This window comes from Cyprinodon tularosa, unplaced genomic scaffold, assembly GCF_016077235.1.
Source record: "Cyprinodon tularosa strain WSP-4 unplaced genomic scaffold, ASM1607723v1 ctg1117, whole genome shotgun sequence".
NCBI classification, from domain to species: Eukaryota; Metazoa; Chordata; class Actinopteri; order Cyprinodontiformes; family Cyprinodontidae; genus Cyprinodon; species Cyprinodon tularosa.
The window spans coordinates 105,001-128,902 of NW_024037913.1; the positions used below are offsets into that span (position 1 = coordinate 105,001).

At 39.6% G+C, this 23,902-nt stretch overlaps 1 protein-coding gene across 1 annotated transcript in view; it reads right to left on the reverse strand.

Moving 5' to 3' along the window:
- ap4e1 (adaptor related protein complex 4 subunit epsilon 1) overlaps window positions 1-20,764 on the reverse strand; it is a 27,811-nt gene extending 7,047 nt beyond the window's left edge. Inside the window, exons 1-20 of the mRNA XM_038299206.1 lie at window positions 20,419-20,764; window positions 18,022-18,093; window positions 17,811-17,934; window positions 15,294-15,367; window positions 13,444-13,565; window positions 13,202-13,361; window positions 12,949-13,115; window positions 12,792-12,865; window positions 9,560-9,682; window positions 9,363-9,472; window positions 9,141-9,280; window positions 7,888-8,000; window positions 7,684-7,802; window positions 6,936-7,238; window positions 4,224-4,335; window positions 4,015-4,153; window positions 3,690-3,939; window positions 603-1,106; window positions 337-527; window positions 95-255 (exon numbers count right to left, since the gene is read on the reverse strand). Coding sequence (XP_038155134.1) covers window positions 95-255; window positions 337-527; window positions 603-1,106; window positions 3,690-3,939; window positions 4,015-4,153; window positions 4,224-4,335; window positions 6,936-7,238; window positions 7,684-7,802; window positions 7,888-8,000; window positions 9,141-9,280; window positions 9,363-9,472; window positions 9,560-9,682; window positions 12,792-12,865; window positions 12,949-13,115; window positions 13,202-13,361; window positions 13,444-13,565; window positions 15,294-15,367; window positions 17,811-17,934; window positions 18,022-18,093; window positions 20,419-20,559 — 3,199 coding nt within the window. The 5' untranslated portion in view covers window positions 20,560-20,764. The remainder of the gene's footprint in view (window positions 1-94; window positions 256-336; window positions 528-602; window positions 1,107-3,689; window positions 3,940-4,014; window positions 4,154-4,223; window positions 4,336-6,935; window positions 7,239-7,683; window positions 7,803-7,887; window positions 8,001-9,140; window positions 9,281-9,362; window positions 9,473-9,559; window positions 9,683-12,791; window positions 12,866-12,948; window positions 13,116-13,201; window positions 13,362-13,443; window positions 13,566-15,293; window positions 15,368-17,810; window positions 17,935-18,021; window positions 18,094-20,418) is intronic.
- Window positions 20,765-23,902: the final 3,138 nt, after the last annotated feature.

Below are 23,902 nucleotides of genomic sequence, written 5' to 3' on the forward strand. Positions count from 1 at the left end.
AAGTGACCTGAGATGACATGATGTGAATTGGCGCTATAGAAATAAACTGAATTGAAACATTTTAGGGAAAGTCTGACCGAGAAACGATCTTTACCGATAACTTCCACGATATGAAGGTGGAGTTTCCTCTTCAGTACATTTAAAGTAGCGTCCAGTGGATCCTGACCGTCGTTTATCAGCCTCAGGTTCTGTTTTGTGTCTTGAGAGTAGGCCAGCCACATGGCTCCATACTCCTCCGTGGAAAGCCTCAAAGCTCTGTAGGAAACACAATGGATTACTTTAAACAGCCGCGCCCAGTGAAGACGCATTTGGAAATAAATCGCAGGAACATCTCACCTGATGAAGCTTGTTAAAGGAAGTTTGTGCGAGAACTGCGCCGTCTGAGGTGAGTCTGCAGGCAGCTGCCAACATGCCGTTGCAGACAGATCAAAGTGAACTGAGGGTCTTTTTACAGTTAGCAAATACTGATAAACTGCTACATCGTTGCTTTTCATCTCCTCTGGTGGACCATCAGACACGCAGGATACCTTCAAAGAAACATGGCATTATATAAATGATGTTTGGATGAGACCCATTTGAACGTTTTCCCTCCGATAACGCACCTCTAGTTCTTCAGAGGTGACCTGCAGTCGCATCTGTTGAAGGATAAAATCTGAGCAGTTGGAGACAAAGACGACAAGCAAGACCCCTTCCTCTTTCTGCACGTGGCAGGCGGAGACAGCCAGGCTTCGGTTGGAGTGCAGGGGGACGATTTCAGAGCGAGGAAACGCAGAAAGCTCTGCTGGAAGATGTGAGGCGAGGGACGAGTCTTTGGACCCGTCCGAGTGTCCGTGCGGAGGAGGTTCATCAATGATGAGAGGAGGATCCGTTTCTGCTGACTCGTCTTCTGCATAACAGGAGCCGTTCTGAGCAGGGAGGTCCTCCGGGAGTCTGTGCGTCTCTTCAGGTGAGGAAATGTCCAGGTCTGAGGAGTCCAGCAGGTTCTTACACAGCAGGTTATCGGCCCCGTTAGAGGGCGGGACGGCTGGGTTCGTTATTCGCTCAGTACTTCCTGATTCTTTGGGTTTTCTTCTGAAACGCTGGGATGTTGGCTCCGGCTTTCCCATCTGGTGGAAGAGGAACAATCAGGTTCTAACATACATCTGTATTATGCTCCAGAAATTAGTTTGGATTTATCCTTTGTCAACAGAAAACTATAAACCAGTGGCTGCAGCATTTCATCCTCATACTAAATGTTTTGTTTTTTCCCCCCCACAGTTTCAAAAGACTTGGTTATGATTAGGGGTGTAAATAATAATCGTTTTGTATCGATGCATCGATCCAACAGCTGACGAACCGATGCATCGACACGTCCACAAGAGAATCGATTCATGTTTTTTTTTCTTCTCCGGTCTATTTTTATCCATTTGCTCCTGGACGTAATTCTCCCTCCCGTGCTGCGGTGGCGCTAAACCTATTTTGCCCTCCTACCTCGCTTCCTCTTACAGCAGTGTGTTGCAGTGAGCTTGATGCAGACATTTTTGATTTATGCTCAATATTGAAGCATGGTCTGAGCTACACGCTGTGGGTCTAGATACGGCCGAGGCGGCAAGGAAGTGGGGGCGAGTTTAGTCCGATGACGGAGGGACATGAGGGCAAAAAGAGCGGAGATCCAGGTGGAAAAGGGTCCCAGCGTTCTCGCGCACCTCGCTCTTCTAGCAGGTCAAACTTTACGAGTTGTTTTCCGCAATTTCGTTCATAAAAACAAAACAAGCAGGCCTCCTGTCTGCGGTCAGCTACAATCTGGGAGAGGAGCAGCGGAGCGTCTGTGGAGGGGGCGGGACGTCTGTGGAGGGGGCGGGACGTCTGGAGCCGAGGTATCGCATTGAACTCATTGCACTGATTTTCTGCAGTATTTTTTGATGCAACTTTTCTACTTCTGTTATTTGCTGTTGTTTCTAAAAAAAAAATGCATAACAATATTACAGCTTTCATTGATTTATTTCAAACTTGAAACTTTGTTTAGCCTGTAAGGTCTAAAAAAAAAATAAATATTTAAAAAAAAATTAATCTAATCGAATCGTGGTGTATTCTTGAGTATCGAAAATAATCGGATCGTTGGGTCAGGAAATCGATACTGAATCGAATCGCCATGATGGATGTGATTTACACCCCTAGTTATGATTATATAAACTTTTACTAAAATAATTAAGACTGGAAATTAAAGTTACTTGCAACTTTCCCTCTCCTTTATTTACGTCCTAATATTTTATTACTGTCTTGTATTATTTGTCTACAAAGACGTGTAAAAATCAAACATTCATTTGTCTTCTGTTTTAAAATTATTAATTTAAACTGAAAACTATCAGTTCAAGTAAGCTTATTGAAAAAATAAAATAAAAATAATATATATATATATATATATATATATATATATAGCTTGTCTAACTCCTCGCTGGCAGCTGCGTGGCCTCTGTCCCCCGCTGTGCCCAACATGATGATGTTATTTGGCAGTTTGGCAGAAATCAGGGACATAAACAATGGAGAGCAACACAGAAGGAAGCCAGGACGTAGTCATTGTGATTTATTGTTTCGCTCCATTATCTGTCTGAATCCGTCTCACCAGAGCTGCTCTATGTTTATGGGGTGTAACAGAGTTGATTCTGCTTGTTAGATCAGAAGAGAGTGAAGCGCTGTGTTGACGTCTGTAGGTTGCGTTCAATGGTTTCACGTAATTTAGTGGGTTAAAAATGGTAAATGGCCTGTACTTATATTCAATTCAATTCAATTCAGTTTATTTCTATAGCGCCAAATTCACAACACATGTCATCTCAAGGCACTTTACAGTTCAACCAGATCAAACAGTCAAATTGATACAAAGTTTTCTATCTAAGGAAAACCAGTTGATTGCATTGACTCATTGACTCAAATACAATCCCTCACACTAAGCATGCTTGTAGCGACAGTGGAGAGGAAAAACTCCCTTTTAACAGGAAGAAACCTCCAGCAGAACCAGGCTCAGTGTGTATATAGCCCCTTTTTGGAAGATATTAAACAATGACTTTTGTAGAGATCTTAGACAAAGAAAACAAAAGTTATTCTACTAGTAGAAAAGAAAGGGTTGTTGTTGACACAAAGTTAAAGTAGTGTAGCTTAATATGGCTAACTGACCGAGCTAAAGGAGGAAGGAAGAGAAACATCTTCAAACTTGGAAACAAAGTCCAGTGGATTGATTTTTAACTTTTTAGAATGATGATGAACTGGGTGAATGAGAATCTTCACCAGCATCTGTTAGAGGTCAAAATTATCCTTTTTCTAAGATCCTTTATCTAAGATCATAGAAAAATATGTCAAATCAGTACTTCCTATGGTTTAAGTTCCCTCGCTTGTTTTGGACAAATGTATAATTCTGACTGTGCTGTCCCAAAGTAATCAGAAGTAGACCTTCCCCTCACCGACTCACATGTTTTACCTGAAAAGCTAAACGTTTTCATTAGCGTATGTCGATTTCCTGGTTTAACGTAATGTGGAGATCAGTGAAACTTGGATGACCTTGTCTGTAAAACTTGCTTTTTTTTGTATTTCTTAGTATTTTAACTTAATTATCAGTATTTCATGCTGTGTATATGTCATTTCATGGCAGAGAGCACTTTGGAAGGAGGAATAAATAAAGTTGATATGGACATGTGTGTCCTCCTGTCTCAGCTCACCAGACAGACGGAGCTCTGGGAGGACAGACCGACGAACAGCGAGGAGGCTAGCTGCTGTTTCTCAGGATCACATTCAGGGCTTGGTGTCGGAGTTTGACCGTTTGAGCTGCTGGTGTTACCCTGCTGGTCGACGGTCCGCACTGGGCTGGCCACCTCAGTCTGGGGGGGGGTTTCTGCAGGTTCTTTCTGGACCAGATAACCATCTCTGCCCCACAGCCTCTTCACACCATCCAGCTTCAAGGCTGTAGAGCTGAAAAAAAGAAGAATTTTAGATATCAAGAGAGTAAAAAAGATAAATCCCCACCTTGGATGTGTGTCCATGTACCTGCCCTTGTGTGAGAAATCATTGCTGTCTCCTGAGAGACCAGAGCTAATGGACAACAGCGTGGGGGACTGTCTGTCTGTGATGCTGCAGGAGGACGTGCTGATTGGCAACGACAGTCCATAAGGCTCCAGATTCAGAGCTGCGACAAAAGACAGGATCAGGACAAGTCCAAGCAAAGCAGTCAAGGCTCTGCCAAAACATTTACTTACCTTTGGATCGAGACAGTTCCTCCTGCCTTTGATGCGGAGGCTTGTAAGGAGCCGCGCCTGCAGCCAACGCCTCTGACACAAATCCGTCCAGAAAAGAAAGCGAAGAATCCACCTGGAAAACAACAGAGTTACAGCTACAAACGTGCATATGGAAAAATCAGACAAAACTGGTTAAAGGGGAACACCGTTTTTTTCCATTGGCCCCTTGATTTTACGTTATTCCATCATGTTCTACTCACCCATATGAGTTTTGTGTCATTTGGAGCCGTTCTGAAGATATTCCGCTTTGTTTTTAAAACATATAAATATAAAAAATCTAACCTTGGATGTCTGGGGGACAGTGATTGGCCTCCATGTTCTGAATGCTGGCGTACCATAAAGAATAAATGATGAACAGTTTAGTTTGTGCCTTCAAGTCATTGCCCATAGGAAGACATTACTGGATATAACGGAATATCTTCAGAACGGCTCCAAATGACACTAAACTCATATGAGAGAGTAGAACATGATGGAATAACTTAAAATCAAGGGGCCAATTTAAAAAAAAAAAAAAATAAAAACGGCGTCCCCTTTAACTCCCAAAGTCATGTTGGTCATCGTTATTTATTTTATATGTTGGTAAAAGTTTTAGATTCGTTTCTGTAAGTACCTGCAATTTAAAAACAAAGTTATTGTTCTGTTCCTGACTAAAATGTCCAGCTGTAAACCTCAGCTTTATGGAGCTAAATCTGTCTCAATTTTCACAAATACACATATGTGATTCATAGATTCACAGGACAAGATTCACACTCGAACTGCACGATTCACGCAATTACTAAATAATTCACACACACAAAGGACAAGTAGGCTTCAGATTGTGCCAGTAGGTGCAGTAGGTTCTTATCACCGTATGAATCCTAATCCTAAAGTTAGTTCCTGTCAACTGGGCTGTAGAATCCTCTCCCTATAAATATTTCATTCTCTGTGAAAAAGTACCGATCATTCTTTAATAAGATCGTCGTCTAACGGACATGCATTGCTTGTTTTTAAACCTAATGAGTGTTACAAACCGAGTGAATTATATTTTTTTTGTTTTATGCACAAACTAAGACAAAAACCTGACTAATAAACAGATAAAACAGCGTGTTTGGCTGTAAGTAGAGCGGAGACAGAGGAAACTCTGTTTAATGCATATTACTAACCTGAGTGAAGTTGCCCCCCCCCACCTTCTTCGAATCAGACAAAATTAGTCTCAAACATTTGTGCAGCAAAAATTTTTGTTTGTGCGGCTATCATTTTAAAGATATAAAGAAATATTTTTAAAGTAGGGCTGGGCGATAATTGAATAACGATATATATTGATTGATAGACGTGTGGCGCAATAGAAAAAAAGAGAGTCGACAAAGGGGGTGGGGGGCTGGAGGGGGGCAGAGGGGGGCAGAGGGAGGCAGAGGGAGGCGTCTATTTATTTGTTGTATTTATTTTGGTCACTTTTCTGGTCACCTTAGTTTATTCTTTGTCAGTATTTAATAACATAACTCAGGTCTTTTAAAGGAATAGTACACCCAAAACATGATTAGCCTTCATTTTCTACTCACCCCCATGCTGAACAACACTCTGGAGTACTTTTTTGATATCTCAAATGCATCTGGAGATCTGGGAGGCTTCTTGCTGAATGCGCACTTTCATCTGGTTTGGTCTGCCGGCTTCCGTAGCGTCATGAACGCGCCGGCGTGCTCTTTCAGGAAATCCTATACACTACTGTTTATGCTCTAAAAACATTCTAAATGACTTCGTTTCGAGTAAATTATGGACGCTACCCACTCAGGACACTTGGAATACATTGGACGAGCAGTATGGAGGAATATTGACACGTTTTTTGTGGACTTTTATGGACCTTTGTGCCTTGGGCGCCACAGACCTCCATTATTTGAATGTCAGCAGATACATATTTTAAAATATGCATTTTTAAATTTTTTATATATTTATTTTAAATATTTTATATTTAAATTTAATTTTAAAATGTTGTATTTCTGTATTCTGTATGTATCTCTGCTATCATTTTAATGATAATATTTTGTAGAGGTCATCAAAGGTCAGTCAACATGTTTTTGCTGCACAAACGTTTGACACCAATTTTGGTCATTAATATCTTCAAAGCCAAAACAGCACAAAAACAATTTTTGCTGCACAAACGGAGCCAAGTTAACTTAAACCCATTTCATCTGATTTGAAGAAGATGGTGGGGGGGCAACTTCACTCAGGTATATTACTAACGTTATGCTGGCCTGACACGGTGTGCTGAGCTGACAGAACGAATAGTCCTCCCAGGTGGAGTACTTTCTTGTGATTGGCTTATAGAAGGGAGCTCTGTGATTGGTTGCAAACCATCCACTGTATAACAAATGCATTTCTGTATCAAGGCATGTCAGGAGAATCTCAAAAATCCACACACGAATGCAGTGAAGTTTCAAGACCACTTGTACTTTATAATTTAATTTATAATTGTTTATGGACCAGAAATACTTTAGTAAATCATGTGCTGTGCATATGTGAATCTTGTACGCTTGCGTGACTCGTGCCGTGTTTGTGTGTGTGTGAATCTTGCATGTATGAATTACATATGTGTATTTGTGAAAATTGAGACCGATTTAGCTCCATTCAGCTTTTCCAGACAGTACTTCCTGTTTTCTTGAGTACTGTAATTAACTCTGAGCCATGTGTTTGTATTACCTCCACAGGCTCCATGTTGGCACGGCGGGGTAACACCCTGGCCTGCAGCTCAGAGTCTTGGCTGAGGATCTGTAGCTCCTGAGCTCTTTGTCTCACCACCGTGTCCAGGGAGCTGCTGTATGTTTCAGACACATCCTGAAGCGAAGTCGAAGTCGCTCCGCCGGGGCAGAGCTTGGTCATTGCCATGAGGACCCAGCATTTTGTTTCACGGCTGCTGCTCCTCATGTCCAGCAGTTTAGCGAGCAGCCTCAAAACCACCTCTGGCTCCAGATCCTCCCGTAAATGAGAGAATTCTCCCAGAACCTGAACACAACGAAGCAGAACTTCAGCAGAGGAGATACAGTCCCTGCACACTCTAACATTTAATACTGCTACAGATTTTAGTTGCTGGTGAAGATTCTCAGTCATCCAGGTCAGAGTCATTCCAAAAAAGTAAAAAAGAAAAAAACAATCCACTGGATTTTGTTTCCAAGTTTGAAGACGTTTCTCTTCCCATCCAGGAAGCTTTTTCAATTCAAAATGTCAGAAGATGGGATGGGAAGAGAAACGTCTTCAAACATGGAAACAAACTTTTTTTTTACTTTTTTGGAACTCCAGACACAAGCTTTTAGTCAACTGGACTAAAAGACTGTAAACTGTAAATAAGTGAACAGCTGCAAATAACTATTCCCTTCTTTCTTCAATCCTTTTATTCATCTAAAAATATATATATATGCATCTCGTTGCTCGTAGTTTGACCAAAACCCACCCAGCAGATTACTTGGAGGAAGCGCTGAGGCAGTTTGCTGCAGTCTTCTTCAAGCAAAGAGACGTATGAATTCACAGCAAACAGCCTCAACTTCTCGTCTTCTTCCACACTGTCAAATCCTGGACATATTGGAGAAAATCAGCACATAAAAAAAATATCCACAAAGGTTCTTAGCAGAACAAGTAGAGTTTGTGATTAACTCACCCTCTGAGAGCAGTTTTAGGAAACTGTTTGGGATGTCCGGCTGCAGCAAGTCTCCACCCAGTAAAAACACTGTGTTCATGGTCTCAATAAACCATTTGTTATCTGGTGCATATGTACGAAATTATATAGGAAAATACAACCAGAGCAAATAAAAGTTGTGTTTTCCTCCCCCAACCAGATTACAAATCGTCTACCACATCTGTAAAGTAAGAAACAAAAAAAAAATAGTTAACTGATTTTTAAATTTTATTTCAGTTCAATATGAAAAGTCAGAATTCTGACTTTTTTCTCAGAATTAAAGTCAGAATTCTGAGATTTTTCCATATTGAACTGAAATAAAATTTAAAAATCAGTTAACTTTTTTTTTTTGTCAGGGAAAACTAATTCTGACTTTTTTCCCCCCATGTTAAACTGAAATAAAATGTAAAAATCAGTTAACTATTTTTTTTTTCCAGTGGCCCTAATCCTTTTCCGTATGAGTCAGTTAAAAGTCAGGGAATTCTGAAATGATGTCAGACTGTGGAAACCCTGAATAAAATAACTATGTATAATGATCCTCTAGAAAAGTCACATTATATAAATAGTATTATCTTGTATAAACATACCGTGACTCTAAAATAAAAGTTATTCATTTGTGACATTGACTTCTGTCTTGTGATTTATCTTAAGTTTTTAACCTGTCAAGTTTTTTTTTAGATTTTTAACATTACAATTTATATTTTTCCAAGCACACAACAGTTTAAAGCAAAGTTTAATTGAAAAGAATGTGCAGGAAGGATTGAAAAGCATGTTAACACGGTAATGTAGGCTTGAGTTCATTATCTGACGCATGCAGATACACACCAGGAACTTAAAAAATACTGAATTACAAAAAAACATTTAAAAAACAAACATGTTTCATTGATATATATACAAAAATGAATATTAGAAACTATATTTATCAAACATTATACTGGGCAAGTAAAAATTGTTTCTGGGTAAAAATCCTTAACGTCAACACCTGCACAAGCATCATTTCATGGGCATTACTGAGCTTCAGGTAAAGCTGTCCCTCTCAGGGCACATTGCTGCTTCTAAGGGAATCAGCGATTTTGAAGTACTCTTTGGGTCTTTGCCCTTTTAGAACAGCAAACTACATTCTGGTTTAAACATTTAAAAGAAGAAAATATTAAAGTGAAACCTACCACCGTAAAGGTGTGACAGGGGCTCAAGCAACAGATCGGAAAGCAACATTTAAAGAATTGTAAGGATATTTTTCAGCCAGTTCTGCGACCTTCCCCACCAGGTCAATGGTAGTGTGATCATCCTCAGTGATTCGCAGAAACTCCAGCATCTTCTCAACAATCACTGTGACGTTCTGGTCATTAGTTATTCGAAAGAGCAGCTCCAGCGTCTGGGAAGAACCAGAAGGAAAAGTCCATGGAGACTGTTGTATAACTCACCAGAACCCAACCCTGCAGCAGCATCCGCCTTACCTCCCGCTTGATAATGAGGTCTGGGTGATCAAGACACTCGATGATGGTCATCTGATGCTGCAAGGCTAACTTTGGGTCCTGCTGCACCACGTAGGTAAGAGCTTTCAGACCTGCAGAAAAAATCCAAGCCATGATGGAAACCCTACTTCTTATTCTGGGGAAATAATTTGCAAACGTTCATGTCTTTTTCATCTTACCAAGATACTTTAGATTAATCTTTGGCGACATGACAAAGTTCCCAATGCACTTTGCAGCTTTTTCCAACAGGTCAGTTTTGGGATAAATGGTATAAATACATTTTACACACTCGTATAAAATAGCTGCGAAAAAGGAGAGATGCAAGTTAGTGGCTGGAAAGATAAAAAATAATCATCTGCTGATATTTCTTTTTTTTTTTTAAAGGAAAAGTCCGGTCACATTCAGAATTAAGCTTCTGAAAGTACTTTAAATATGAATTTATTACATACTGTTCAATAAATTATAATTGTTTACAATTAATTGTTGTTTACAATTTCTTTTCAAATCTGGTTTTGCTGCTAAGCTTTGCGTTCAGCGAGGAAAGCTTAAACCCTTATTTTTAACTCTCATACATGGTCAGTTGTTGACGCTGGTACATCAGCTGTTGCCGTAGCTCCCGTCAACGTGTAGCTTGATGACCAGGGTCTAACTCGTGTTCGTGTTGCACCTTTTTGGCGCCGGATGCGTAAATAAGTTTCCTGGAGCCCAGCGTGCAGAAGCAAGCGCTTGGTTGACCTAACTTCCTGCACCAGCGGCTAAAAGGCTCGCCATCTCGCCCTGTCTCCTCCTGCCACGCCCAGCGCCATTTATTTTAGAGACCTTTATCTATGATCGTGTTATCTTCAAAGTTAATGAACTGCATTATGTCCACTCTGTGTAATTCTGTTCTCTCTAGCCTCCTTCTCTCCAAACACAAAGTTTAATTTATTTATTTTTTAACTTTTTACACGTCTCTCCGTTAAACGTGTAGAACTTCAGCACTGTACCACAATCTGAAGAAGCAATAAAGGAGAGGAGGAGGTAAACGCTTTCCCAAGACCCGCCCCCTTTTTCTTCTGATTGGCTAATACGCAAGAGGGATTTCTATTGTCTTTCTTTTATTTATTTACCACCAATTATTTTTCAAGCGATTTTTTTTTTACCCATGGGCAATCGCCTGGGGCCGGAATACTTTAATCGCTGTTTTTTTTTTTTTTTTTGTTTTTTCACCGATTAATGCTAAATTCATAAAATCCCGGCGAACATATTAGTTTTAGACAGTGTTGTATAGTAACGAAGTAAGAATACTTCACTACTGTACTGAAGAGCTATATGTGTATATATTTTATCTCTTTTTATTCTTATTTTTTATCTTTATTATATTGTGTAGTTGGATGTGTGTAAATATATAAAACTGTAGCTGGAGCCTGTAACAAAAGCAATTTCCCTCTGGGATTATTAAAGTATTTCTGATTCTGATATTTAAGTATATTTTAAAGTAGGGATGCATGATATAATCGGCCCCCTATCGGTATCGGCCTTAAAACTGAATATCGGACATCGGCCACCCCACCGATATTTAACCCGATATTTGATCAGCTTCTGAGTTTCTAAAGTCTAAAAAAAAAAAAAAATACTACTTCTTCTTCTTCCTCAAAAACTTCTTTTTTACAGACTTAAAAACTTCTAAAGACGAGGGAAAAAATATTGATCCATTAAAATATCCCAATATCTTCATATGCTGATATATTGCCATTTAAAAACACCATATCAATCTCTTTTACAAATGAAATATTGCTATATGTCATCGTTATGCTACGAAATCCCCCGAAAATTCACCAAATGTTGCCATATTTTTATATGTTGATATATTGACGCGGTATCGATCTATTTTACTAACAAAATCTCACAAGAATTTGCAAAATATCAAGAGAGTTTGTAACAGAACGATGAAATTTCACCAGATTTTGAAAGTAAATTAGATCGATACCTCATTTTTAAAAATCAATTTGATATCAGCAAATGAAAATATATTTGAGTATATTATTTTTCAAAGTGTCAGAAATGGATAACAAAACTGCTATTTTCAATGACTATTTATTTTTGTCCAGCTTTAACATCGGTATTGATATCGGTTATCGGCTACATGAGTTTTAAAATATCGGATATCGGCCAAAATCCCAATATCCTGCATCCCTACTTCAAAGTACTTTATACTTTCCAAGACTATAAATTTTTTTTAGAACTTTCCTTTTTACTTCACTACATTTACAAACTTTATTGCATACTTTTACTCCGATACATTTTCAATGTTTGGTTTAGTTACTACGTAAAAAAAAAAAAAAAAAAAAAAAAATGAGCGAGAGAAACGCAAGTGTGTTGACCCCACCTACTGACTACAACGTTTGGTCTTGCCTGGGTTCGTTCATCAACACCAATAGGATACGCCTGTTTTGCAAAGCCACTCTAAATTTATCCTACACTTGGTTGTTTATATTATTTTAAGTTAATTTAACCTTCAAAGTTTACCAAAATGTAAAAAAATGTCATTCAAACTGCACTTATTTTTTACTTATACTTTGCACTACATTACTTGAGTACATCTGTTTTTACAGTAATTCTTATACTTTAGTACAAGCCGTTTTAGATACTTTAAGACTTTTACTCAAGTAACATTTCAGTCAGTGACTTGGACTTTTACCAAAGTCATATTTTGGAGAGGTACTTATACTTTTACTGGACTCCGAGATTTCAGTACTTTATACAACACTGGTTTTAGGTAGCCTCGTGAGACCATCCTGATCTCGAGAGCTTTCAAGGTTTTACTCGCAGATCAGTCTGGAGACTCTCCGTTAAAGAAAATTTGGAGCCGTTCACCAAACGAACGTCCAATCAGCGTTGGCTTTGAGGCGGGTTGAGGTGTGACGGAACGAGAAGCGCGACAGTTCAGTCTAAAGAACATGGCGGCTTCAGACGATGAAACTAGCGTTAGCGTGGCTATCGAGCAAGTTTTATGGGAATTACAGAGTATTTCTTCACTGAAAGAAGAGCAAAACACTGCTCTGGAGGCTTTTCTCAGAGGAAAAGATGTGTTTGCTCTTCTCCCGACTGGTTTCGGCAAGAGTTTGATCTATCAATTGGCTCCTCTTCGTCGTCGCTCTGTTAGTACGTCATATGCTTCGTTGATCTGATTGGTTTATTTGGCCCGTCTATCACCAACATAGGCCAATCAGCTAACCAGTATTTTCGCCCCTTCCCAAAATTACTTCAACGGAAGGTTTCCAGATGGATATGCGGAGCAAATCCATCTGGCGGAGTCAGGTTAGAGGATATCTGCATCTAACAAGATTTAAAAGACAAGGTTTTAGGTATAAATAATGATCCATTGATCATTCCTTGCTGACCGGACTTTTCCTTTAACATCAAACACACCGTAGGTGATGTTGTGGTTCATCTCTGCTCTTCGCAAAGACTCTTCAAGGATTTCATACATGATTTCACTGGTGCTGTGCAAAGAGAGGAGAGAGATTTTTTTTAATGACATTTGTGGGCATCAGGTTAAACAGTAGGGAGCAGGAGAAACGATTACCTGCGGTCATTTTTACCCAGTAAGGAGAGAATTCGGAGAAGGTGGATCTGAAGCCATGGGGCGGGAACACTGTGATAGTTAAAATCCATGGGCAGCTTTCCTCCCACCACCTGCTTCAGTATGGTGATAAAACTACCAGCTAGATCTTTGTAGCCTTCCGGATTTTCCTGAAACGATTTCAGTTTTTTATATCGTGACATCAGATGACACCACAGAGAAGGAGTGTTTAATGCTTAAATTCCCCGTTAGTTACCTGGATGAGCTGCAGGTAGATGTGTAAAGAAGCCGACATCACACCTGGGTCTTTGTCGCACAGAGCTTTTCGAAACTTGTTGTGAATGTGCTGAACTTGATTGGGCGCTATGAGGTAGAACTTATACAGAGCAAGAACGGCTTTACGTCGAATTATTTCTCTAGAACAGTACGGGACAATAAGCACTCATCAGTCACTGCTTTCAAACATTCATCTAACAAAGAAAAAGGAGCATTTCTTACTTTGGGTGATTAAGCTTCTCCTCCACCAGCGGGAGGATTGCAGGGATCATGTCTTTGGGGAACATCTGGCTCACCACTGTGAGAGCCATGCACACTTCGATCAGGTTCGTGCTCTGAAGATCCTGCAGGAACATCCATGTAGTGTCATTATGACCCTTTAAATGTTATTAAATCAAGCAAAAACCTTTGTTTCTAGATGTTGGAGCTTGGCCTGTTTCTCTGACTGTGACTAACTGGATGTGCTCTCTTCATCCTCTGACATGGGAGCTGGCTCGGAGCTCGTCTGCCTGGCTGTGTGTTTCCTGGACGGGGCCGCCTGTGGAGCTGGTTGACAGTTGCCTTTTGTATCTATGCTTCTTTTTCTATGTCTGCTTCTGTCTCCTTGAACCCCAGTGGACCTCAGCAGATGGCCGCTCACACTGAGCCTGGTTCTGCTGGAGGTTTCTTCCTGTTCAAAGGGAGTTTTTCCTCTCCACTGTCGCTACAAGCATGCTTAGTGTGAGGGATTGCTGAAGAGTCAAAGAGTCGATGCAATCAGCTGGTTTTCCTTAGATAGAAAACTTTGAATCAATCTGACTGGATGATCTGGTGAACTGTAACGTGCCTTGAGATGACATGATGTGAATTGGTGTTTTAGAAATAAAATGACCTGAATAACTTTTTTGGAGGTGTTAAAGGTACACTATGCAACCGGTGTTGATTTTCCAGCGAGGCTCCCCCCAGAGAGCGAAAGTAAAAGAGCACTGTCGTAAATATGCTCAGCTGTTCTCCTGGTTTCTGCGTCAAGCCAGGCGCGGTTGTTTTGAGCTAAGCAGACAGGCGAACGCAAGGAACGACTAAGCATCTGATGCGCGTGACGCGCCGCAAACGCGTGCTGCTCGAGATGGAAAATTTAATTTTGCTGCTCGACGCCGCGTCAACCAATCAGAGAAGCTGATCTGGGAGCTGGCACGGAGAGAGACACAGTGCTGATGATCACTCCTCTGAAACAGTTTATTGACGCATAAATGAACTTAAAATGTAGAAATCTGCCGGCAGAATATGTTCGCTTTTATTATCCTGCTGCCTGCAGATTGGATTATTTAGATGAAAAACACCTACCAGCCGCCGCGGTGAACCGGGAGGAGGCGACCCGGCCAGAGGCTGCTGATGAAAGGATTCCAACTGTTGGCGCACCGCTGCTATGTGGGGGTCTGAGCGGCTCCGACAGAAAAAATATTGTAAGGCAGAATGATAATCTGAATGAACTGACTGCACCGATTACGTTTTCAGGTGTATTTTCTCACTTAAACACATATTAAAACTACTTTATTCCCACTGATCACAGCAAATATAGCTGCAAGGCAGAGAAAGGATAGTGAAGCTCCGCCCAACGCGCGTCAGACACACTTTTGCACCGCGCAGCCAGAGCAGCAAAGCTGCTTCAGCCGCGCGTCAGAACTAACTGGTACAAGCAGCAAAAAGGAAGCAGCAGACGCGATTTTGCTGCTTTTGCTGCGTCCGGTGTGAAAGCAGCGCTGCACAAAGATCGCCACTGTGCTAGCAACGAGCATGCTTTTAACTGGGGGGGTGTAGCAGTTCTCGCCGTAAAGCAAGACCGACTCTCGCGAGACTTCTGAGCCTGTGGGTGCGGGTCGGCGCTCCTGCAATTGCAAGTGCGGTATTTCCCCCACAGACCACCAGGGCGGCCGAGAAAACCTTTGTTCAACCTGAAATGACTCATTTCATCATCCAAAACGTTATGGAACACATTAATTAACTGAAAAATGTTGCATAGTGTGCCTTTAAAATATTTATAATCTTGTAAAAGAAACACAAGCGTCATACAGGAAAAACCTCCCAACTCCCACCTTTAGCACCGTGTTAACCAGCAGGAGAAGCAGCTCGTGACCTTCGTTCAAAAACAGCGACACGGCGAGATAACCTGAGAATCACAAACAAACGAGACACAGAAACTAAGTTCAAACAATGTAACATTAAAGCAGTTCATTTTAAATCTGAATAAAATTTTACAATTTAAGAGTTGAAAAATGTTAACATTTGTTCTGTTTAATAAGTATTTAACTTGAGAGATTATTTTAAATCCATATAAAGAATGATCTTTTGCCATTATTGGTTTGGTTAGGATTTCTTTATTGTACGTCGTTATCAAAGCTGACTTCAGAGTTTGTTTACCAGCTTCGTCTCATTTCTTATCTTTTAAAATCCAGAAACAGATTTGGTTGCATGAACGTTTAGGACAGGTTACAGATAAACGCTGTCAAATCCTGGCCTGCCAACTAATCAGATGACAAATATGGCTGCTGGAAATAACCATCATCATTCCACACTCTAATTTAGTCATAGCTCTTGTGACCTTGTGACAAGATTTAAAATAATAATATTAAAGATGGTTCAAATAAAGACAAACCTGAAAGCCAGTTCATCACTATAATATATCAATATTGAGCTAGTAATAGAATAGGTGCACAATTAAAGGAAAAGTCGCTCATATTCAGAAATTAAACTTCTGAAAGTCCTTTAAATCTGAAATGATTCCATCCTGTTCAATAAATGATCAGTGTTTTTAATTCAGAGTAATTTTCATGTGAATGTGCTTTACTGGAGGCATCCATGTTTGTCAAAGAACACTACTGCCACCTACTGGTTAGTGACGTCACGGTGCGGTATCGGCTGTTGATCAAGTCCCAGTGCTGTATCTGGTGTTTGTCACAACGCGCTATTATCCAAGTCATCTTGAAAACATTCTTCTTCCAAATGTTGGCTACATATTACGGGTTTTTTCTCTGGCCAGAAGTTCGATGGCAAATCCTCCCTCTTCAAGTTGGCGATCCAACGACCAACCCGTCCGTGGAGGATCAGGAATCAGAAAGGTGGAATAACTCTTTTTTTTTCACTTTTACCCGATGTATTCCAGCATCCAGCTGCCATGCACGTGGGCATTGTCAGTTTCACTATAGCTCTGGTGAATTTCAATGGTGAAGTCCTCTGGAAATCTTCAATAATTGTTGTTGATTGCAGATGTGTCTAGTAGTTCCCATTGATTTAGCTTGGAAAGCGGGGAGAATGGCGCTAGGCTTACCGCACCGTGACGTCACTGCTGGAAGATGGCAGGAGGGAGGGGCTACTAGATTTGGGCAAAAATGGCCGCTTCCAGACTCAGCGATCATGAAGACAATTATTATTATTTTTTTTTTTTTTTACTATTTAAGGATAAATTTATTTAATTACCGCAAACGTATCAGTTTTAGGTATAAATAACGATCCATTGATTATTCCTTGCCGACCGGACTTTTCCTTTAATGCTACGTTCACACCTAAAGCAGCAGAGGCAGCTTGTTCACATGCAAAGTCAATGATTGACGCGCTTCAAGGCTCAGCAAAAGGTCCTGCAGCGCGTAGGCAGCAGCTGCAGGAGTTGGAAACATTGAACTTTAGATGCTGGACGCGCCTCATCAACCAATCAGAGAAGCTGATCTGGGAGCTGGCAGGGAGTCAGACACAGCAATGCTGATGCAGAGCGCTATGATCACTCCTCTGAAACAGTTTATTAACGCTTAATTAACTTAAAATGCTGAAATCTGCCAGCAAAACATGTTCACTTATATCATCCCGGTTTAGATTAGGTATGTGAAAAACGCCAACATCTACCTCCAGCTGCCGCAAAAAGTAGTGGCAAACCGTGAAGAGGCGAGCGGGCCTGAGGCAACTGTTGAACAGGATTCCCAGTGACAGCGCAGCGCCGGTATGTGGGGGTCTGAGCGGCTCAGACAGAGAAATAATCTTTGAAGGCAGGATGGTAATCTGGATGAACTGACTGCACAGACCATGTTTTCAGGAGGACTTTCTCACTTCAACATAGATTCTAACTACTTTCTACCCACTGATCACAGCTAATATAGCCGCCATTGTTCCAGGCAGAGAAAGGATAGAGTAGCTATCTAATATGCGACTTAAATAGTCACATGTTAGAAGTCCGGCATGAGTTATTCTCTAGATCGGTTCCTAAACAGCCCCAGAAACGGAGCAGCAGCGCAGTAGTGTTCCTGCAGCCCCAAGGCTGAACCAGATTCTCCTCAGCGGTCCTCAAGCACTGAAAGTTTTCGTAAATGTGATTGTAGACGATGGGAAAATCTGAAGACAGGCTGGGCTCCTGAAATGTAATGCTAATTTTTCTCTAAAAAAATAAAAAAGATGATGTTATTTTTGACCTTACTGCAACTCTATCTCAGACATGGAGGTTAGCATGATGAGAGACCTGCTGTGGGATATCCATCGATTTTTTTTTTTCTGTTAAATTCTCAGCAACATCAAAACAATATATATATCCTGATCAGCAGGATAACGAAGGGTTTTCTTACACTTACCGACTCTTTTCTCCAGAACATTCCCCTGCTGAGCCAGTTTAATGGCATGAATATAGCTGAAGGAGACGCCGTAGCCCAACATTTCACAGTAGATCGCTCTCACCATGATCTCCTTCATCTGCCTCTGAATCAGATCAGAAATAAGGAACTAATTCAGAAAGAGGATTGAGCTGTAGAGGAAAAGATGACAGGAAAACAAGCAAACGAATACCATAGTGGTGTTAGGGGAAGACACTTGTTCTTTAATCAGCAAAAGCTCCCGCTGGATAAGTTTCTCTTCCTCCTGCAGAGAGCGAGAGAAGAAAAGGTAACATAGTGTGATGAAAATCCCCTTCAATTATCAGTGCGTTTGTTATTTCCAATTAAATGTGTCTTCTGTATTCAACTGATAATTTTGAATTCATTAAGAAAAGCTTTTGGGTTAAATGAAAAGTTTGAGCCTTCTGCTATGTTCACACCGGACGCGCTTTGAGCAGCAGATTTACAGTCAAAGTCTATGGTTGGGGTGCATCAAGGCGCATCAAAAGGTATCTAGAGCAGCAGGATATATGAAGGCAGGATGGTAATCTGGAGGAACTGACTGCACAAACCATGTTTTCAGGAGGACTTTCTCACTTCAACATGGATTCAAACTACTTTTTACCCGCTGATCACAGCTAATATAGCAAAGCTGCTCTCTGGCGTTGAACACAGGAGCAGCAGAAGCATCAGAACACCACTGTCAGACTGCTGAATGTTGAATAAAACAGGAAAACAAAAAAAATCCCTGAATGTTGGGAAAAGCTGCAAATCATAACTCAGTCTGATTGAAATGTCTTGAGAGATGTACTGAACGAAATCTGGACGAAATCTGTACAAATCTAAAAGTCTAAGTTGGTGAAGATTCTCAGTCATTCCGAAAGAAAAAAGAAAAAATTACGTAAAAACAATCATCTGGATTTTGTTTCAAAGTTTGAAGACGTTTCTCTTCCAGGAAGCTTTTTAAATTCAAAATGTCAGAAATAGCGTTGAGTTTCAGGTTTTATACAGTAGTCCATCAAAGCCTTGTTTTAGTTAAGAAAACATGCAAAGCTAGGGATGCACGATATTGGGATTTTGGCCGATATGCGGATATTTTAAAACTCATGTAGCCGATAACCGATATCGATACCGATGTTAAAGCTGGACAAAAATAAGTAGTCATTGAAAAGAGCAGTTTTGTTATCCATTTCTGACACTTTGAAAATAATAAACTCAAATATATTTTCATATGCTGATATCAAATTGATTTTTAAAAACGCGGTATCGATCTATTTTACTTTCAAAATCTGGTGAAATTTCATCGTTCTGTTACAAACTCTCGTGATATTTAGCAAATTCTTGTGAGATTTTGTTAGTAAAATAGATCGATACCGCGTCAATATATCAACATATAAAAATATGGCAACATTTGGTGAATTTTCGGGGGATTTCGTAGCATAACGATGACATACAGCAATATTTCATTAGTAAAAGAGATTGATATGGTGTTTTTAAATGGCAATATATCAGCATATGAACATATTGGGATATTTTAATGTATCAATATTTTTTCCCTCGTCTTTAGAAGTTTTTAAGTCTGTAAAAAAGACGTTTTTGAGGAAGAAGAAGAAGTAGTATTTTTTTTTTTTAGACTTTAGAAACTCAGAAGCCGATCAAATATCGGGTTAAATATCGGTGGGGTGGCCGATGTCCGATATTAATTTTTAAGGCCGATACCGATAGGGGGCCCATTATATCGTGCATCCCTATGCAAAAACAAACAAAATGGGGTGGATAAACTGTGGATAATTTTTTATTTTTATTTTTTTATAAAATTCTAAGTCTACAGTGCTCGCCATGCTGGAAACCTTTAGGTTCAAAGTCGTTCAGATTCAGGGCTGCTCAGTGGAACAGTTAGTAGCCCTGCTGCCTTGCAGCAAGAAAGTTCCAGGTTCGATTCCCAGCCCAGCATCCTTTGGCAGTTTGCATGTTCTCCCTGAGCATGCGTGGGTTCTCTCCGGGTACTCCGGCTTCCTCCCACAGTCCAAAAACATGACTGTTAGGTTAATTGGCTTCTATAAAGTCCCCTTAGGTGTGAGTGTGAATGGTTGTTTGTCTGGAGACCTGTCCAGGGTGGACCCTGCCCCTCACCTGTAGACAGCTAGAGACCCCAGCAGGGATAAAGTGTGATGGAAAAAATGGATCAAACCTGTACTGAATTCTGTATTTTATTATAAAAGCAGGTTTTAATTAAACTACTTTGCTTTCACAAAGTTTATAAGCTAATAAAATCAGCTCAGGTGTCATTTAAAAACCAGCTGATGCTGTTAACCATCAGATTTCAACATTCTGACTCATACGAAAGCACTTGAACGCACCGTAGAGGAAAAATCTTTCAAAAGTCCTAATTTGTCGACAAAAAAAAAATATAATAATAATAAATAAATAAACTATTAAACTGTGACATCAGACCTTCGAAATAAAACCATTATAATGTAGGGAATGATTCCAGGAGAAAAACATCTTTTATGAAAGACTGAGCAGTTTAGCAAGCTAACGTAGCAACAGCTAAGTCACAGCTTGTATGATGTTTAGATGAGCGACTTACATGTTTAGATGTGAGTTCAGTGATTCCTCTGATCAGGTTTCCTAGCTTAGAGTTGGTGGACAGCCTAGCAGAGCCGGGCTGGGAGTCTAAGGAGAGCAGACTTGGCAGAGCTGTCAGCGTTTTCTCCACCACATCGCTCATTTTCACTGCTAACAGCTCGATTTTCAAGCGGCTAATGTGCTAAAACACACCAATAACACGATTCCTGTCAATAAATATCATTACATGGTTGTTAAGCTGCCTGTTTGGCTTTTAAAACAGCTACTTTAGACCAAATATCATCACTGCTCGTTCAATGTTTTTAGGAAGCCCAACAAAAGCGTCTTGATGGCGTCACTTCCGCTTTTTTGTACGCTAGGATGACACATTTCCGGGTTTTTTTTTTTTCGGGAATAGTGCTTTTTCTTATTTTATTTATTTATTTTTAGGTAAAGAATAAACAACCCATTTCAGCATTGCATCAAACAATAGATAAAAACAATATAAATAGGATTAGATTTTTGATAACAAAATAATATATTCTAAAACAATAAATAAAAAATGAATTAAGGAAATTAATAATATACGTTTCGTGAAATTCATACCCTATCAGAAGTCATTTTTAATAGGAATAAAATTAGGGTGAAAGTTTTTATTTTCCTTAATGTGAATAAAAAAAATCTGTGGGAAAGGAAGATTTTTCAATTCAAAATGTTAGAAATATCGTTTAGTTCCAGGTTTTATAAAGTGGACCAAAAAAACAAAGCCTGGTTTTAGTTTAGAAAACATGCAAATAGAAACAGATGAACGGGTCCCCCCCTTTGGAATGGGGGTCGTTTGGCTTCTTTGTTAGCCTGCAATGCCCCATACCTGTCTATGTCTCTGAAAGGGGGGTCGTTAGAGGGAATTGTTGGCCTGCTAGGCCATCATCGCAGCCCCATCCGCTGTACAGGAGAGTGGAGGACCTCATCTTTTCAGCCAGGTCAACATTCCTGCTATTTCTGACATTTTGATTTGAAAAAATTTCCTGGATGGGAAGAGAAACGTCTTCAAACTTGGAAACAAAGTCCAGTGGATTGTTTTTTATTTTCTTTTTTTTTTTGGAACAAGAATTTAACGTTAAACTCATAAATATCACATTCTGCGAATTAATGTACCACTTTAATTTACAGATTTTTACCACTGGCCACTTCATCCCTTTGCTTTTTTTTGTATTTTTGCAGTTTTGCTTTTATACAAACCTTTTCAGTTGTGACACAGCGCCCTCTGCTGTAGGACATTTAGTACCAATTAAGATTAATTTTGTTTGTGCCCATTTTAGAAAATTAGGATATTTTCCCCCATATTTCACTTACAGTCTTCAGTGATTAAATGTGTTTTTACTGATTAAATAAACGATATCTACCAGCAGAAGGTCACTCACAGTTACTCTGCATCGATGAGGGATCACAATCTGCTACACAACGGGTCCAAATGGGGATAAGAACCAAATAAATGGCAACAGAGACTAACACAAAGTCCTCAGATATTAATATGCAATTTAGTTCAGTTACATTGGAGCTTTTGGCATATTTATTATAATTTATCCCTGAAACAGATTAATATTTAAGTAGAAATTACAGAAGTGCTGCTATAGAATTAAACAGGAAGGGATGAAATTTCAATTTAAGAGTGGTTGCATGATATCCAATGAAGCAATGAAAGAATAAATCCATTGTGAAAGCCATTTTCATATTGTTTATAAAAACAAGTTGGTACATAACTATCACAAAAAGATTATTAAAAGTGAAAAACAGATTTGATATAAAGTGAGAGACACGTGAACGATATTCAAAACTATTTATTGGGTTTGTAGTATTCTGAATAACAGTCCCTTGAATATCTGTACACTAAACTACAGCAAAATAATTACAGTGAATATGAAGTCACAGCCATCGCACGGCTGCGTGGGAAGGAGTGCAGCCTTTCAACCTTTCTTAAATGCAATATAGGAGTATTTTGATTAAAAATCTTACAAGTTTGAATGAAATCATAAAATGTAAGATGAAACCATATTAAAACTGTAAAACCAACAAAAATATAAACTCTAATCTGAGAATATAGTATACTCAGAGGTGTCAAATAACAAAGCACAAATACTTTCTTACCTTATTTAAGTAGAAATGTTGACTATTACGGAGCCCCCTAGGGGACATGCAGAATTTTTTTTTTCTTTTGTTTTCCCTCGCAAAACCTTACTTCAGTAAAGTTAGAAAGATATTCACAGATTCGGACTTCCGGGATCAATAACTCTCGTTGTTGAATCACAAATGGCGCCTCTTTCATGTCCTGATAGCACAGACTACGTATTACAAGAATCAAAAAGCATTATTTTCGAGAAAAACGAGCTGTTCTCCGAGCTGGTTGTATTACATTGATCTCTATGCACAGGCAGCGGCTAGGCGAGTGTTTAGGGAACCGTCTGCAAATGGTAAAACAACAGCAAAACGTTGCAAATAAAAATCAATAACTCCACTACCATAAAGAGACTCCAAAATCCCCACACACACCGAGGGGCTCTTGGTGATCGCACTACAACAGCTGGTTTGGAAAAATACACCTTTACTTATTTTTTTAGAATTTTTTTGTTATTTGAACTGCTTGTTTGTCTCGAAAATAACAATTTTTGATTCTTGTAATACGTAGTCTGTGCTATCAGGACATGAAAGAGGCACCATTTGTGTTTCAACAACGAGAGTTATTGATCCCGGAAGTCCGAATCTGTGAATATCTTTCTAACTTTACCGAAGTGAGGTCTTGCGTGGGAACGCACAACTTTCGCAAAAGGTTTTGCGAAGTAGCGCAAAAGGTTTTGCGAGGTAACGCCAAATTTTGCGAGGTAACGCAATACTTTTGCAAGGGAACGCAAAAGAAAAAAAAATTCCCCATGTCCCCAAGGGGGATCCGTAGACTATATATACTTTTCTCATTTTCTTTATGGCCTGTTGGTACTGAAAGAAAAACAAAATATTCATCCAAATAATTCGTTTCTTTCTGGTTGGACTCGGTACGGCACCTAAATTCAAGCTGATGCAAAGTTAAATTTGACACCATTAGTTATAAAACTAAGAAAACGAAGTCTAAGGAAGTTATCATCCAGAATTTTAGAAATAAATTCCTTTAATAGGGCAGAGCAGTAAAGCTTCTGGCCTTTACAGTTTTTCCTGCATTAATTTTACTTTTATACTTTAAGTAGTTTTAAAAATGATAGTTTTACACTTTTATTGGAGTAAAAAGCGGAAGTTGATCCAGTAGGATTTAATCTCTACAGTATCTATGCTTCTTTTTCTATGTCTGCTTCTGTCTCCTTGAACCCCAGTTCAGTGACATGTATACTGTGGTAGCTGAAGATAAGAATATGGGCTTTCTGTATGGAAGTGAATCTCATAGTACCTGGAACCAAGCACCTGTAGTTGTTTGTGAAAGTGCACTTGTTTGTCCAAAGGAAAAATGCTCAATAGTGGTT